Source organism: Clupea harengus, chromosome 11 (genome assembly GCF_900700415.2).
Source record: "Clupea harengus chromosome 11, Ch_v2.0.2, whole genome shotgun sequence".
NCBI classification, from domain to species: domain Eukaryota; kingdom Metazoa; phylum Chordata; class Actinopteri; order Clupeiformes; family Clupeidae; genus Clupea; species Clupea harengus.
Genome location: NC_045162.1, coordinates 5,297,358 through 5,310,404, shown reverse-complemented (window position 1 = coordinate 5,310,404; position 13,047 = coordinate 5,297,358). Strand labels below are relative to the sequence as shown.

The 13,047-nt window shown below is 46.5% G+C and overlaps 1 protein-coding gene across 1 annotated transcript in view; it reads left to right on the top strand.

The window, feature by feature from the left end:
* csmd3a (CUB and Sushi multiple domains 3a) overlaps positions 1-13,047 on the top strand; it is a 177,126-nt gene that overhangs the window by 78,497 nt on the left and 85,582 nt on the right. The window contains exons 31-32 of the mRNA XM_042709035.1: positions 3,829-3,945; positions 12,154-12,267. Coding sequence (XP_042564969.1) covers positions 3,829-3,945; positions 12,154-12,267 — 231 coding nt within the window. The remainder of the gene's footprint in view (positions 1-3,828; positions 3,946-12,153; positions 12,268-13,047) is intronic.

Sequence of the window (13,047 nt, the reverse complement as noted above, 5' to 3'; positions counted from 1 at the left end):
AATCCCAACCTCCAGCTATCCCCACCCCACTGGCTTTGCCCATGCCAGCTATCGACTGGGTCATCCTGCCAAGCCTCACAGCGCCGCAGTGTTGGGCCGATCAATTGTATGCATTAACTTTTTTCCCCCCTCTTAAGATATTTTTTCCTGTGGTCTTCACCAAGACCTGACGACTGCATTAAATATTATCGTCAGGAAGAGCAATGGTGTGATGATGTGTGCTCAGTCAACAGATAGTGCTTTATGTTGATGTACTTCATTTGAGTCGATGTTTTTTTATGTGCATATTATGATTTAAAGGCACAGTCCATGATTCTTACTTTAAAAAAAATCCTCAGGTGTTCATACAGTCCTGGCTCTCTGAATGTCAAACATAATGGCACGGACCAAGCCATAAACAATCCCAGCCAATGAACATTTGCTTCAGGGTTGTCTGTTGAGCTCAAATATCAACAAGCTTTTCACCAGAATTGTGGACTACGCCTTTAAAGCTAAAAGTCAACCGTTTCTGCTTCCTGCATTGGAGAACTGCTATCGTATCAGGATTGGCATACCCACCCTCAGGAATCCTAATAAGGTGAATGAACACAACGTGGTGTAGAGCAGAGCTAAGCTAACGAATGACTCATCACATACCGAGCTGTGGGGAACATGAAATATACATGGACCGATCGAGAGCATGTTGCCGTTTTGCCGTGGTGTTGATTCCATCCAAGGTTTCTAACCGTTGCTCTCTGCGACCACGTGGCTATGCAACTGACGCTCGAGAAATGTGCTGCTCTCCCAAACAACAAGGAGGTCCTGCTGTGCTGATAGATGCTCAGGCTATTTTCCATTCCAATCGCTGTTCCAAACAAACTCAGCAAACACATGCTCACAGAAACATGAAATGCTGCTTTTAAATATGTACACACACACACACAGACTCACACACACACAGACACGCATACACACGCATGCACACACACACGCATGCACACACACAGAGACACACATGCACACACAGATAAATATATACACGCTCTCACACACACACACACACACACACACACACACACACACAGACACACACACACAGACACACACACACACACACACACAGACACACACACACACACACACACACACACACACACAGACACACACAGACACACACACACACACACACACACACGCACACACACGCACACACACACACACACACACACACGTATACAGTATCAAAGCTTGAGAGGAGGATGGAAAACTGCACTTACAGCTGTGTGTAATGGAGATAATACGAAGACATCGCAGTGCACAGGACACTCAGCAGACACCTCAGCTCCTGGTTTTTCTCAAGGATCAATTTGCATTCATCTGTCTCTCACCAATTACAGCGCACGCCTGGCGTCCCTCCCTGCACCCCCTCCGTAGGCCTGCAGGATCTGTCATAAGGCCCTCGCACAATCACTACATATGTTTCATTACCGGCCTAATGCTTCTTCCACAACAACAGAACCCCCATTAATTATGGATGCAGTTGTGTATGTGTGGGTGTGTGTGCGTGTGTGGGTATGGGTGTGTGTGGGTGTGTGTATGTGTGTGTGTGTGTGCGTGTGTGGGTGTGTGTGTGTGTGTGTGTGTGTGTGTGTGTGTGTGTGTGTGTGTGTGTGTGTGAGAGACATCTGTGCGGTGCTCCACTTCAGCGGCAGGCTGCAGCTGATTATTCTTGCCATGCAAACACGCGGCTCCTCGTAGGCCCACCTGTCGTGGAGGATCCGTAGGGGTGTGACATCCGGCGCGCTCCACCGTGTTTTAGCTGGAAAAGAGAGCTAGAAGGAGAGAGAGAGAGAGAGAGAGAGAGAGAGAGAGAGAATAAGAAAGAGAAAGAGGGAAAGAGCCTTGGCTCACCTGCCCTATTCAGAGAAGATGAAACCCCAGTTTACCTGTGCTGGTTGCCAGGGATTGGAGCAAGGCTACATGTATCATTTAGACTGAGTGTGTAGAGGCATCGTGGGGGCTCCAGAGACAAAGACTGCTGCCCCACTGTTCCTGCATACGTCCAGGACACAACTGCACTGCACTGCACTGTACTGTACTGCAGTGGGGTTGGAAAAGATGAAATGAAGCCTTGAAGGCTCTGGTGACCGGTGGGAAATACACCTTTAAGGGTTAAAGGCTCTGGTGACTGTGTGAGGTGAGAGGGCATCACTTTACTCATTCTGCTAAAAGCAAGGAGCTAGAACATTGCCTCTCTTGTTCTCTTGAAAATGATTAGAGAGGGAGGGAGAGAGAGAGAAAGAGAGAGAGAGAGAGAGACCATTGCTTTGCAATCTCCAACCCTGGTGGAATGGGACACTGTTTTATCGTTTAGCTTTGACCCTGCAGCGTGAATGAAGAGTTTTTATACCTGCTCTTCAAAAGATATATGGAGGGTGAGCCCCTCCATCCGGGGATCGTGAGAGTATCATCTCTTAACGCTCATTGTGTGGCTATAGAGACTATAACCCTCCCTCACCAGATAAATGCATCATATATAATGTAAACCTGTGGCATTATTCAACAACATATGGTGGTAAATCACAATGAGCCTGTTTCCTTCGCACCTTCCTCTATCCCCCCGCAGTGTTTATGTTAAGGCGATCATAAACATTTCATGACTAATGATCCAGTTCTGTCACACCCCAGCACGTCTTTATTTGCGTTGTGAGAATTTCAGAAGGTTGGAAGACTCTATCTAATGAGTGCTTTAGCGCATAAGAGCATTCTTCTAAAGAGACGCAGGAATACAGCGCTCTGAAAAAACACTGACACACGTGCTCATTATATTGATGCGAGTAGCTGGTATGAGGTTATTAGTGATGTTTATCTTTAATATAATGGTATCGAAATGTCCTAGAATCATTCATCCATACTTTTTTATGGCATCATTTGGAAGAGGATGATAAGGTATAGGGCTTATTGTAACGCCTCAGCGGAGGCCTTGTTGATGTGGATGATAAGTGGTGTTGGTTATACTCTGTGATCATGCCAGTCAACGCACGACAGCAGTCATTAATAACGCTGGCAGGTGTCTGATTGGTAGGGGAGTCAGGTGCAAGGTGCCCCACTTTAGAAGATGGGCCTCTCTGTACTCCCGTCATCAAAAACTTCCTCTTTATACAGAGAGTGTGAAGTGATATACGTACACATACACACAGTGTGCACCTATAAATATAAGTATAAGTATGTCTAACTCTATAGAAGAAAATTCCAACACACAAGGTGTCTATTTCAGATCAAAGTCTTTCTTCAGCTGTACAAGCTACGGCTATTTGTATATATCTATGTCCAATTATATCTATGTTCTTCTATATCTACGTATGTCCAATTATATCTATATTTTGCTGACTTGTAGTGTTCCGTAATTTTGTGGACTTCATGTCCATGTTGCCTGTGTTGGTTCCGATTCTTTAAAGTGTTAACACACCAACCATCGCCTCGCCAGACTCGTAATGAGCAGGGCCTAATGGCCGGCTAATGGCATTATCAAAAGTGGCCCGGGAGAACAGTAATCAAAGGCGCTCTGTGAAACCCAACTTCAAATGTTTAAGATCTCCTTTGATCAGGGGGCAGCTCCAGCAGCGCACCGGTCACTAGGACAGGGCATCGTCTGCCGACAGTGTGATTAAGTGGGGCTATGTTCACACCAGTGTCCTCCTCCTGGCATGGTTTGTTATGGCAGTGTGGGTGACTCTTCCTGGCATGGTTTGTCATGGCAGTGTGGGTGACTCCGATGCCAAATGGCGTCCCACTGCTCCTCACCAGTGATGGCTCTAATCATGTCTTCATCTTTGTTTGGTTTCGCAGCTCCTTGTGGAAGCCGGTCGACGGGCTCAGAGGGCACTGTGCTGTCTCCCAACTACCCCCGGAACTACACCCACGGCCACACCTGCCTGTACGAGGTCTCAGTGCCGGGAGAGTTTGGTAAGACTCGGGCATCAGGCTTTCAAAGTCTGTAATGTTGATGTGTGTATGTGTGTGTGTGTGTGTGTTTGTGTGTTCGGTGTGTCTTAGCTCGCAGCAGGGGGCCTCTTATCCCTGTGTGGATTACTGACAAAATATCAGTGGCATTGGGGAAGAGGCGGGTAGTGGTTAGGCTTGGGGTGCAGGTGGTGGGGGGCATTAAATCTGCAGAAATATAAAGGTTGATAGGTCTCCTAGCAACCAGCAAGGAAAGGTTTTGCATAGGGAGCTGGTCTGTAAAAAACCCCATCTCAAGCTGAGCCGTGCCCGTTCCTTTAACACTTGGCTTCGGCATTCCGCAGAGGCCGAGACATAACTATCGAGCTCAGCCTTATATATAATTCATGGCTGTAGTCAGCTCACTGATGAGCAAACTGAGATTAAGCTCGGTGCTGCGGGATACAAAGCCATACTCGGGGCCGAGACGAGCTTTTCTTTTTTCCCCGTGTGACTTCTTTACCTCGCCGTCCCGATTCTGAGTGCAGACGAGATGGAGCCCAGAGCTCCGCGCTGAAAACCGCGCTGTGTGGATGCGTGTCCACTTCTGTCGGAAGCTAGCGTTTGTCATCGCAGAACATTTCGTAGCCAATACCAATGGCCATGAATCAGTGAATAAGAGGCGATGCTTTCACGTAGCTATGGTAAGAAGAGCAGAGCAGAGGAAGTCAAGAGAAGTAAGGGATGAGGTGTTCAGGCATTTGATTTAAAATTCAAACCTTAACGCAGCCTTTCAGCATGTATTAGGAACGCTGATGAATGGATATGTGAGTGGGGTCCACAGCTTTCACAACACTCCTTTGTGATTACGGCCGGAAAGGTTTTTAATATTTTCTTGTCCTCCGGTTTGTTGGCCTTCACGTGGACAAGGCATGTGTTGTGTTTTGCATCCTCATTACAAGGATTTCTTGCTGCTTTTGAATCCACAGTGTCTTCAAGGCCGCTTTTTGATTGTAAGAAACCGCCTCGCCGGAGCACAGTGGGTGTTATTATCGGACAGGAGATTGAGCGGTGACTCAGAGTCAGTTTGGATTTTTTAACGCAGATGTGAACAATCAACTTTGTCACTCCGTACAGATGGCCCATTTACTAGCCAAATGGCTAGGCCCTCTTGCACCAACTTCCCCCTGCTAGTGTTGAATCGGTCACGGTTGGTTGAGCAAATTTAGCTGTCTTGGAGCCGAGCCCTGCAGTGGCAGATTTCAGTGACACACTAACAGGTGACGCCGCCGGCAGCATTAGCGCCTGGCTTTAATAAGACACCACTAGTGAAATTGCATCCGATCTTTAAAAGCGAGGGATTTTCTGTCTATGCCTTCACGGACATCCATTGTGTTCTGCAATGCATCCGAGTCATTTTGTAACTCTTATCTCATCTCAACCTCCTCCACAGCCAATTGTATTCATTTTTAGCAAGTATGCTAACCATTACAGAGCTTGCGTGAATAAGGATGTTGGCTGCTGCTCCATATAGGGACAGCGTCTAACACACAAAGCGTGACGCACAGCTCATCTACATGTTCTACTCCCTACCTGTCGACATTTCAGGGGTGGGATTGGGATGTGTGTGTGTGTGTGTGTGTGTGTGTGTGGGGGGGGGGTATAGGGTAAATGGATGGATAGATTAGCTCTTATCTCAAAACATCCTCAACAACCTATGTTTTCTTTCGTTTCTTAAGCAAGTATGCTAGCCGCTATAGCGCTCAAATAGGCACGATGTTATAGGTTAGCACACAAAGCGTGACGTGCTGGGCTCCCACAGTTATTTCACGTTCACGACTCTCTCAGCTGCGTCTCTGACATCCTTATTCATGTTCGCCAAGGCCCCACTTAAAACTGACAATACTCACCAAGAAAGGTCACCTGAAAATAGTGCATCATAAATCCCCCTTTCGCAACCACCATGAACATCCACGTCTGCATGTTAACAGTGTCTGTAAATGTTCAACATTAAAGAAAAGGACCACAGAAGTCGCCGTGTGGGTTCCCACTAGACTGGGTGTATGTGAATATTCAGAGACCTTAGACATCATAAAAGTTCTTTACTCAGTTAAATGGTTCAGAGAAAAGCTATGTTGAACAACAAACACTGCCGTAAAATGTTTCATTAAATTGATAATTGTTTTCCAATGGTGAGTTGTACCTCTAAGTACCCAGACGTAATAAAATGCATCAAAATGGCAGCCACTTCATTCACTCTACTAGGGCTTCTCCCGACCAAATATTTTATTCTAATCCTATCCTGTAATAGGTTTTCACTTGTTCTTTTTATCTTTTTATTTTCTCTATCATCATTCTATCCCTTCTCTCTCTCTCTCTCTCTCTCTCTCTCTCTCTCTCTTTCTCTCGCTCTCTCTTTCTCCTTCCCCCTAACAGCCACATTAGTAGAAAATTCCCTACTACCGTCATACACTGAAAGGGGTGTTAACACCATTCTGTATCCAATATATGCCAATCTGTTCAAATAGAAATCATTTCTACGGTTTCAGTCAAGGACCCAGAACAATACGTGAATGAATTAGCAGTAATGAAAGAGAACTTATGTGAAGAAACAACAGAGACTCAGGTTTCACCGGCGCCCTTTTAACTGTGAACACAGTCTGCCACAAAGAATGATTCTGGATATTTTTCAGACAACCACTTTATTCTAGAGAATGAATTATTCACAAATTGTCAGCCTCCTGCCCACGGCGCAAATTGGGATCACATGAATGGTTCTGTGTGCACATCCTGACTTTTGTTTGTTTTTCTCCGCGTTCAAAGTAAGTTAAGTAGCCAAACATCCATTTAGCATCGTGCTTTAAAGCCCTGTGAAGACTTGCGTGAATAAAAGTGCTGCACATCATACGAGATGAACTCCCTGCACGGTAAACAGAACTTGGCATAGTTCTCCACACACACTTGCACTCTTCATCGGATGCCAACGCGTGTCGACTTCGTCATGCTTGTGACAGGATCATGTGAGCCACGTGAGTGACTGTATTACCCAGCTCATCCAGCTTTCACCTTCCTCAATTTGGCCGAGGCAGCGACTACCACGGCATGGATTGATAAGTGGATGGATGGATGGATAGATAGGTAGATGAGTGGGGGAGGGAGATGTGTGAAATAAAGAGGAGTTGGGGAGTGAGAGTGGGAGAAGATAGGTAGATGAGTGGAGGGAGATGTGTGAAATAAAGAGGAGTTGGGGAGTTAGTGTGGGAGAAGCCTGGCGTGGTTGGGGCTCCATGCAGAGCATCCTCTCGCTGCTGCAGTGAGAGGCTGTGGGCTCCTGTCAACATTATTTCATATGTGTCTCAGTGTGTGTGTTTGTGTGTGTGTGTGTGTGTGTGTGTGTGTGTGTGTGTGTGTGTGTGTGTGAGTGTGTTAGTGTGTTTGGGAGAAGGAGAGAGACAGAGAGAGAGAGAGAGAGAAAGAGAGAGTGTGTGCACATGGATGTTTCTGTGGGATTTGTATGTATTTGTGTTTGTGTGTTTGGGATAAGGATAGAGAGAGAGAGAGGGAAAGAGAGAGGGGAGAGAGAGAGAGAGAGAGAGAGAGAGAGAGAGAGAGAGATTGTGTGTGCACATGGATGTGTGTGTGGGATCTGTCATCAGTGCGGCGTCCAAACAGCAGTCCTGAGCCGACCCCAAAGAGCTCTGAGGGGAACAGGACCCGTGTTTCTCTCTGTTCTCAGCCTTGTTTTTAAACCAACCCAATAATGGATGGGTAGCAGTATTGGTCCCCTTTTGTTTCCTGTTCTTTTGATTCATATAGATGAGAGAGAGAGAGAGAGAGAGAGAGCTCTTAGCAACACGGCCAAATGTAACCTTCATGTTGTTGTTAGAGCTCCCTAGCTTTTTAATGGCTCAGGTTTGCACACACAAATCAGCCCAGATTCATTTAGAAGAGCAATACTCACATATTGTATTGGAATCCCCCCCCACTCACACAAGCACTCACACAAGCACACACACACACACACACAACCTCCCTCAACCTTCATTTTATTTCTCATTATAATAACAAAAAAGTGTTGGTGTACTCTGCCTGGGATGCGGCGTGTGTGTATGTGTGTGTGTGTGTGTGTCTGTCTCTGTGTGTGTGTGTGAGTGTGTGTGTGTGTGTGTGTGTGTGTGTCTGTCTGTCTGTCTCTGTGTGTGTGTGTGAGTGTTTGTGTGTGTGTGTGTCTGTCTCTGTGTGTGTGTGTGTGTGTGTGTGTGTGTGTGTGTGTCTGTCTCTGTGTGTGTGTGTGTGTGTGTGTGTGTGTGTGTGAGTGTGTGTGTGTGTCTGTCTGTCTATCTCTGTGAGTGTGTGTGTGTGTGTGTGTGTGTGTGTGTGTGTGTGCAGGGGGTGGGGGGGGGGTTGGAACGGCTGGTTCAGTCTGCCTGGGCTGAGGCGTGTGGGGGCAACGCTAAGATAAATAGCAAGGGAAGAAAGACGACTCCTGAGGTGTGACTCACCGCCTGCTGCAGCTTCCGCTGGTGTGTGTGTGTGTGTATGTGTGTGTGTGTGTGTGTGTGTGTGTCTGTGTGTGTGTCTGTGTGTGTGTGTGTGCAGGGGGTGGGGGGGATGTAACGGCTGGAGAGGGTGACACACATTTTTGGGCTCCCTTTAGCAGAGCAAACACCGGCTGTTATTATCCCGTCACCCAGAGCAGCACACTCCCAATTAAGGGCTCCGGCTTGTGTTTGCCTCTCTGTCACACCAAAGCCTGAAAGGACTACGCAGACATGCTAAGTGATTAGGTATGTGCTTGGCTTGATGGAGGGAAGGGGAGGACTTTTGCTGTGTAATTGTGCCACATCTCTGTGTGTGTGTGTGTGTGTGTGTGTGTGTGTGTGTGTGTGTGTGTGTGTTTTTTTTCTCTTCTAAATAAGGCAGATAACCCAATTGGAGGTCTGAGGAGAGCAACAACAGCAATCTCTGGAGCGCTGTTAGACAGCGGTGTGTGTGTGTGTGTGTGTGTGTGTGTGTGTGTGTGTGTGTGTGCGTGTGCGTGCGTGTGTGTGCCAGGGCAAATACGGTTTGAGCCCACATCATTTCCTTGACTGACAAGGAATGGGGAAGTGCCACAATGAATAAAACATTTCTAGAGGACTGAAATCATGGGATTGAGAAAAGTGACGTCTCGATGGAAATGGCATTTCATTTAGGAAGTTTCGTAGGCTTCCAACTTGTGAAGTATTTAGCCAGTGTGGTGACTCATTGCGTAAGGCGGTGAGATAATGGTTTGCTGTGTGAAACTGTGTGTGTGTAGTATATGTTACAGTATGTGCCATCATGCCATAATGGAGGCAGCTCATGATCTTCCCTTAAATGAATAAATCATTTTTGCATTGACAAAGATTCAGATGTGTAAAGAAATAACTGCAATGTTCACCCTCGCTACACAGCGTTACATAAGTACATATTATTATCTCTTCACTAAACGCATTAAATCTGTTATTGTGTACCATACACAATCATGTTTCATTTAAACCTACCATCAGCACCTTGAACCTACACAATACTAAAGGAGGGTTGTACATATATTGTACAAGTGTTAGTGTACGGCTGCAAACAAACCCAGACCAAACCTTATTTACATTCATTCTACCGGCTCTCACTCATTTATCTCTCTCTCACTCATCTCTCTCTCTCCCTTCTTCACTCATTTCTCTCTCTCTCTCACTCATCTCTCTCTCCCTCCTTCACTCATCTCTCTCTCTCTCTCTCTCACTCATCTCTCTCTCTCTCACTCACTCATCTCTCTCTCTCACTCTAACTCGTCTCTCTCTCTCACTCATTTCTCTCTCTCCCGCCTTCACTCATTCCCCCCCCCCCCCCCCCCCCCTATTAGTTTGTTCCTCTCAGCACTTTTAAGGATGATGGTCTTGTGTTTGTCAGCATTTTAAGTATGTTTTACACTCGCCAGCCCCATCTGATTTCTCACCATCCTGCTCCCTACAGTGGGTTTGTTCCTTTCAAACGGTAAGGCGATCGATCGACAAGAGGCCAGGATGTATATCAAGGTACTAAAGAGCCCCTTCAATTCGGCAGATTTTTGCCCTCATTCATGTTCTGAGAAGGAAGTGTGTGTGTTCCGACTGTGCCTGTTGGAAATAATAGGTCGGAACGAATGAGTCACCATGCTGAAAAGGTGTCAATTGTGCCACACGCTCCTCGAGTGGGTATACCACTGAGACACAAAGACACACACACCCCCCCACACACACAGACACACACACACACACACACACACACACACACACACACATACACACAGACACACACTGTGCGGCAGTGGTCTCCAGCAGGTTCTGCTGGTGACCCGATTGTGCAGGAACTGCTTTGGATTGCACTTAATGAGCGTGGAGCAGCTGCCTGCGAGCCCAGAGGTTAGGCCGCCCGCGACAAGAGTGATTTCCCTGAGATAATAGAGCATTAAAAGTGGATGTGACTGCAATGTGCCTTGATCCCTGCGTGTTGCACCGGCATGGTAATGACTCTCTTGGATTGGAACAGGACATTCGTGAGAGAAAAAAAAGCACAAAAAAAAAGCTGGGGTGGGTGGCTGGCATTGCTTAGCATGAAACTTGTGATTAATTAAACACCCAAGAGAATGGAGAATGTCAAAGCAAAGGCCGGAAATTACATCACATGACATTTATGATTGTAAATTAAAAGACATAAAAAGACTTTTATTGTCCCTCTACTGCACTAATTGTTCCCCATTCAGTGCGACCCATTAGAGCTTGGAATACAGGGGAACAAACAAACGGAATGCTCTGCCACCTCTCCGTTTAGTGTCAGGGTCTGTAACTATGGAGATGAGAGATGATGGGTCAGTGGAGCCAGAGAGAATAAAACATCGTAAATGCTGAACTAAATGGTGATGGCGATTACAAAGCATGACTTTTACACTAACATCTGTTTGCATGTGTTGGTAAGTGGTCCTAGGGAGACAGTGTTTTGACATCCCACTCAGCTAAGTGCATTATTCATTTATTTATTTACTTATTTGTTCGTTGTCGTCCTCCAGTGATGTTTTTTGTTTTTTGTTGCCATATTTTTTATGTCTTCCATCCTCTAACAACTTGCAATGAAAATGATGACTGAAGTCTGTTCAGCGCTGGCGTGGAAGCACAAAACAGAACCTCGTGAGCAATGCACACAGAGGCCCTCCATTGTATTCAGGTGGCAATATTGTAGGAATGTCATTTTTAGCGTGACGTCCCTGAATGTAAATGAGGCTGTTTTTGGTGCAGTTGTACCGACCCACTGTACACCGCTGCGACGCACAGTGTTGAGAAAAAAGGGAACTGTCATAAAACGTTTTTCGCGGAGAAGCACAAAATGGCAGGCAGATTTGGGACTAAATTAGTCTCCCAGAAGACAATGAGCCACGTGTTCTGCCACGTGTTCCTCACCTGCAGCGGTTCTCTGTTACGGCTTGTGATCGCCTTCTAATCTTGCAGTCTTTTCCTGCAGGCATATTCCGTTTAGTGGCCTCAGGGCAAACAGTCTTGAGTTACTTCAGCGGCACATTGAGTATTGATTCCTCTCCCCATCTTTTACTGTTATATGAGTCTATTGGATTTTTTTTCTCCTCCTGCTGTATAAGATTCGGTGCGTGATGGGGTGTGTGTGTGGGGGTGTGTGGTAGGGATTGAGGGGTGAGGGTTGGGTTTTCCACAGCGGCTGAGGGCCTGCACCTGGTCGCCCCCTGTGCGAGACAGATTTGATAAGCAATGATTGTCTGGGGAGGGAACTGTAAGTGGGGTGAGATATTGGGGAGGACTGTTCTAGATGCTAGTTGCCTGGGACCCTTCAGTCTCATTACCTCTCAGTCTCAGTGTGAAATTGTGTCTGTGTGTGTGTGTTATTTATTTATATAGTGGCCCGGCGCCATGTTATTAGAGACAGATACAGTGTCTGCTACCAAGGGTTTCTGGAGATACTGTAGGCAGAGAGAGAGAGAGAGAGAAACCACCGTGTCATCAGAAAATAGAAAAAATAAACACAAAAAATGGTGTGGAACCACATCGGGATGCCCAGCACGTGACGAAGGAATCTGTTTTCTTCTCTCAGGAGGATGTATGGTGCAGTGAGGCACCTGGGATAAGCATCTACTGATTGGTACGTACGTGTCGTAGTAGTTTGTCATTCTCTTAACGCTGTTTTTCTTCTCTTCTCGTTTGAAATCTGCAGTGCTCTTCGGGCAGTTTGTCGCCTTCCAGACCACTACTCATGACATGGTGGAGATTTACGACGGACCCTCGCAAGAGTCCCCCCTCCTGGCCTCCTTACACGGCTCTCACTCAGGTAACCCAGCCAACACCACATAAAGCCACTCAAAGAGACAACACCACCTAAAGCCATTCAAACAGACAACACCACCTAAAGCCACTCAAAGAGACAACACCACCTAAAGCCAGTCATAGAGACAACACCACCTAAAGCCAGTCAGAGAGACAACACCACCTAAAGCCACTCAAAGAGACACCACCTAAAGCCACTCAAAGAGACAACAACACCTAAAGCCACTCAAAGAGACAACACCACCTAAAGCCACTCAGAGAGACAACACCACCTAAAGCCATTCAAAGGGACAACACCACCTAAAGCCAGTCATAGAGACAACACCACCTAAAGCCACTCAAAGAGACAACACCACCTAAAGCCACTCAAAGAAACAACATCAGTAATGCAGTGGTAATCCAGTTGTTGGATAGAACATCTGTTACAGTGTATCTACAGTTTTCATCTATGACGTGGTTTGGACTTTTGGTGTGTTTTTGGTTCATTTCTCATCGATTAAGCCAAACTGAAAGAATAAAGAGATGAAAGGGAACGCGTTGAGATGGCCGCAGGGGCCCTATGAAGAGAAGGAAAACACAAACTCACACTGCAGTGAGGCTCTCAGAGGCATTCCAAAGCGAACATACAAGCATGAACTGGCAATCTATACACCTGTATGGCTGGGGCTTTATAAATATGTATGAGCTGCTGCACATTCAGCAGGCGAAGAGCACAGCGAGAGCGCGAGAGAGAGAGAGGGAGAGAGAGAGGGAGAGAGAGAGAGAGAGAGAGAGAGAGAGAGGA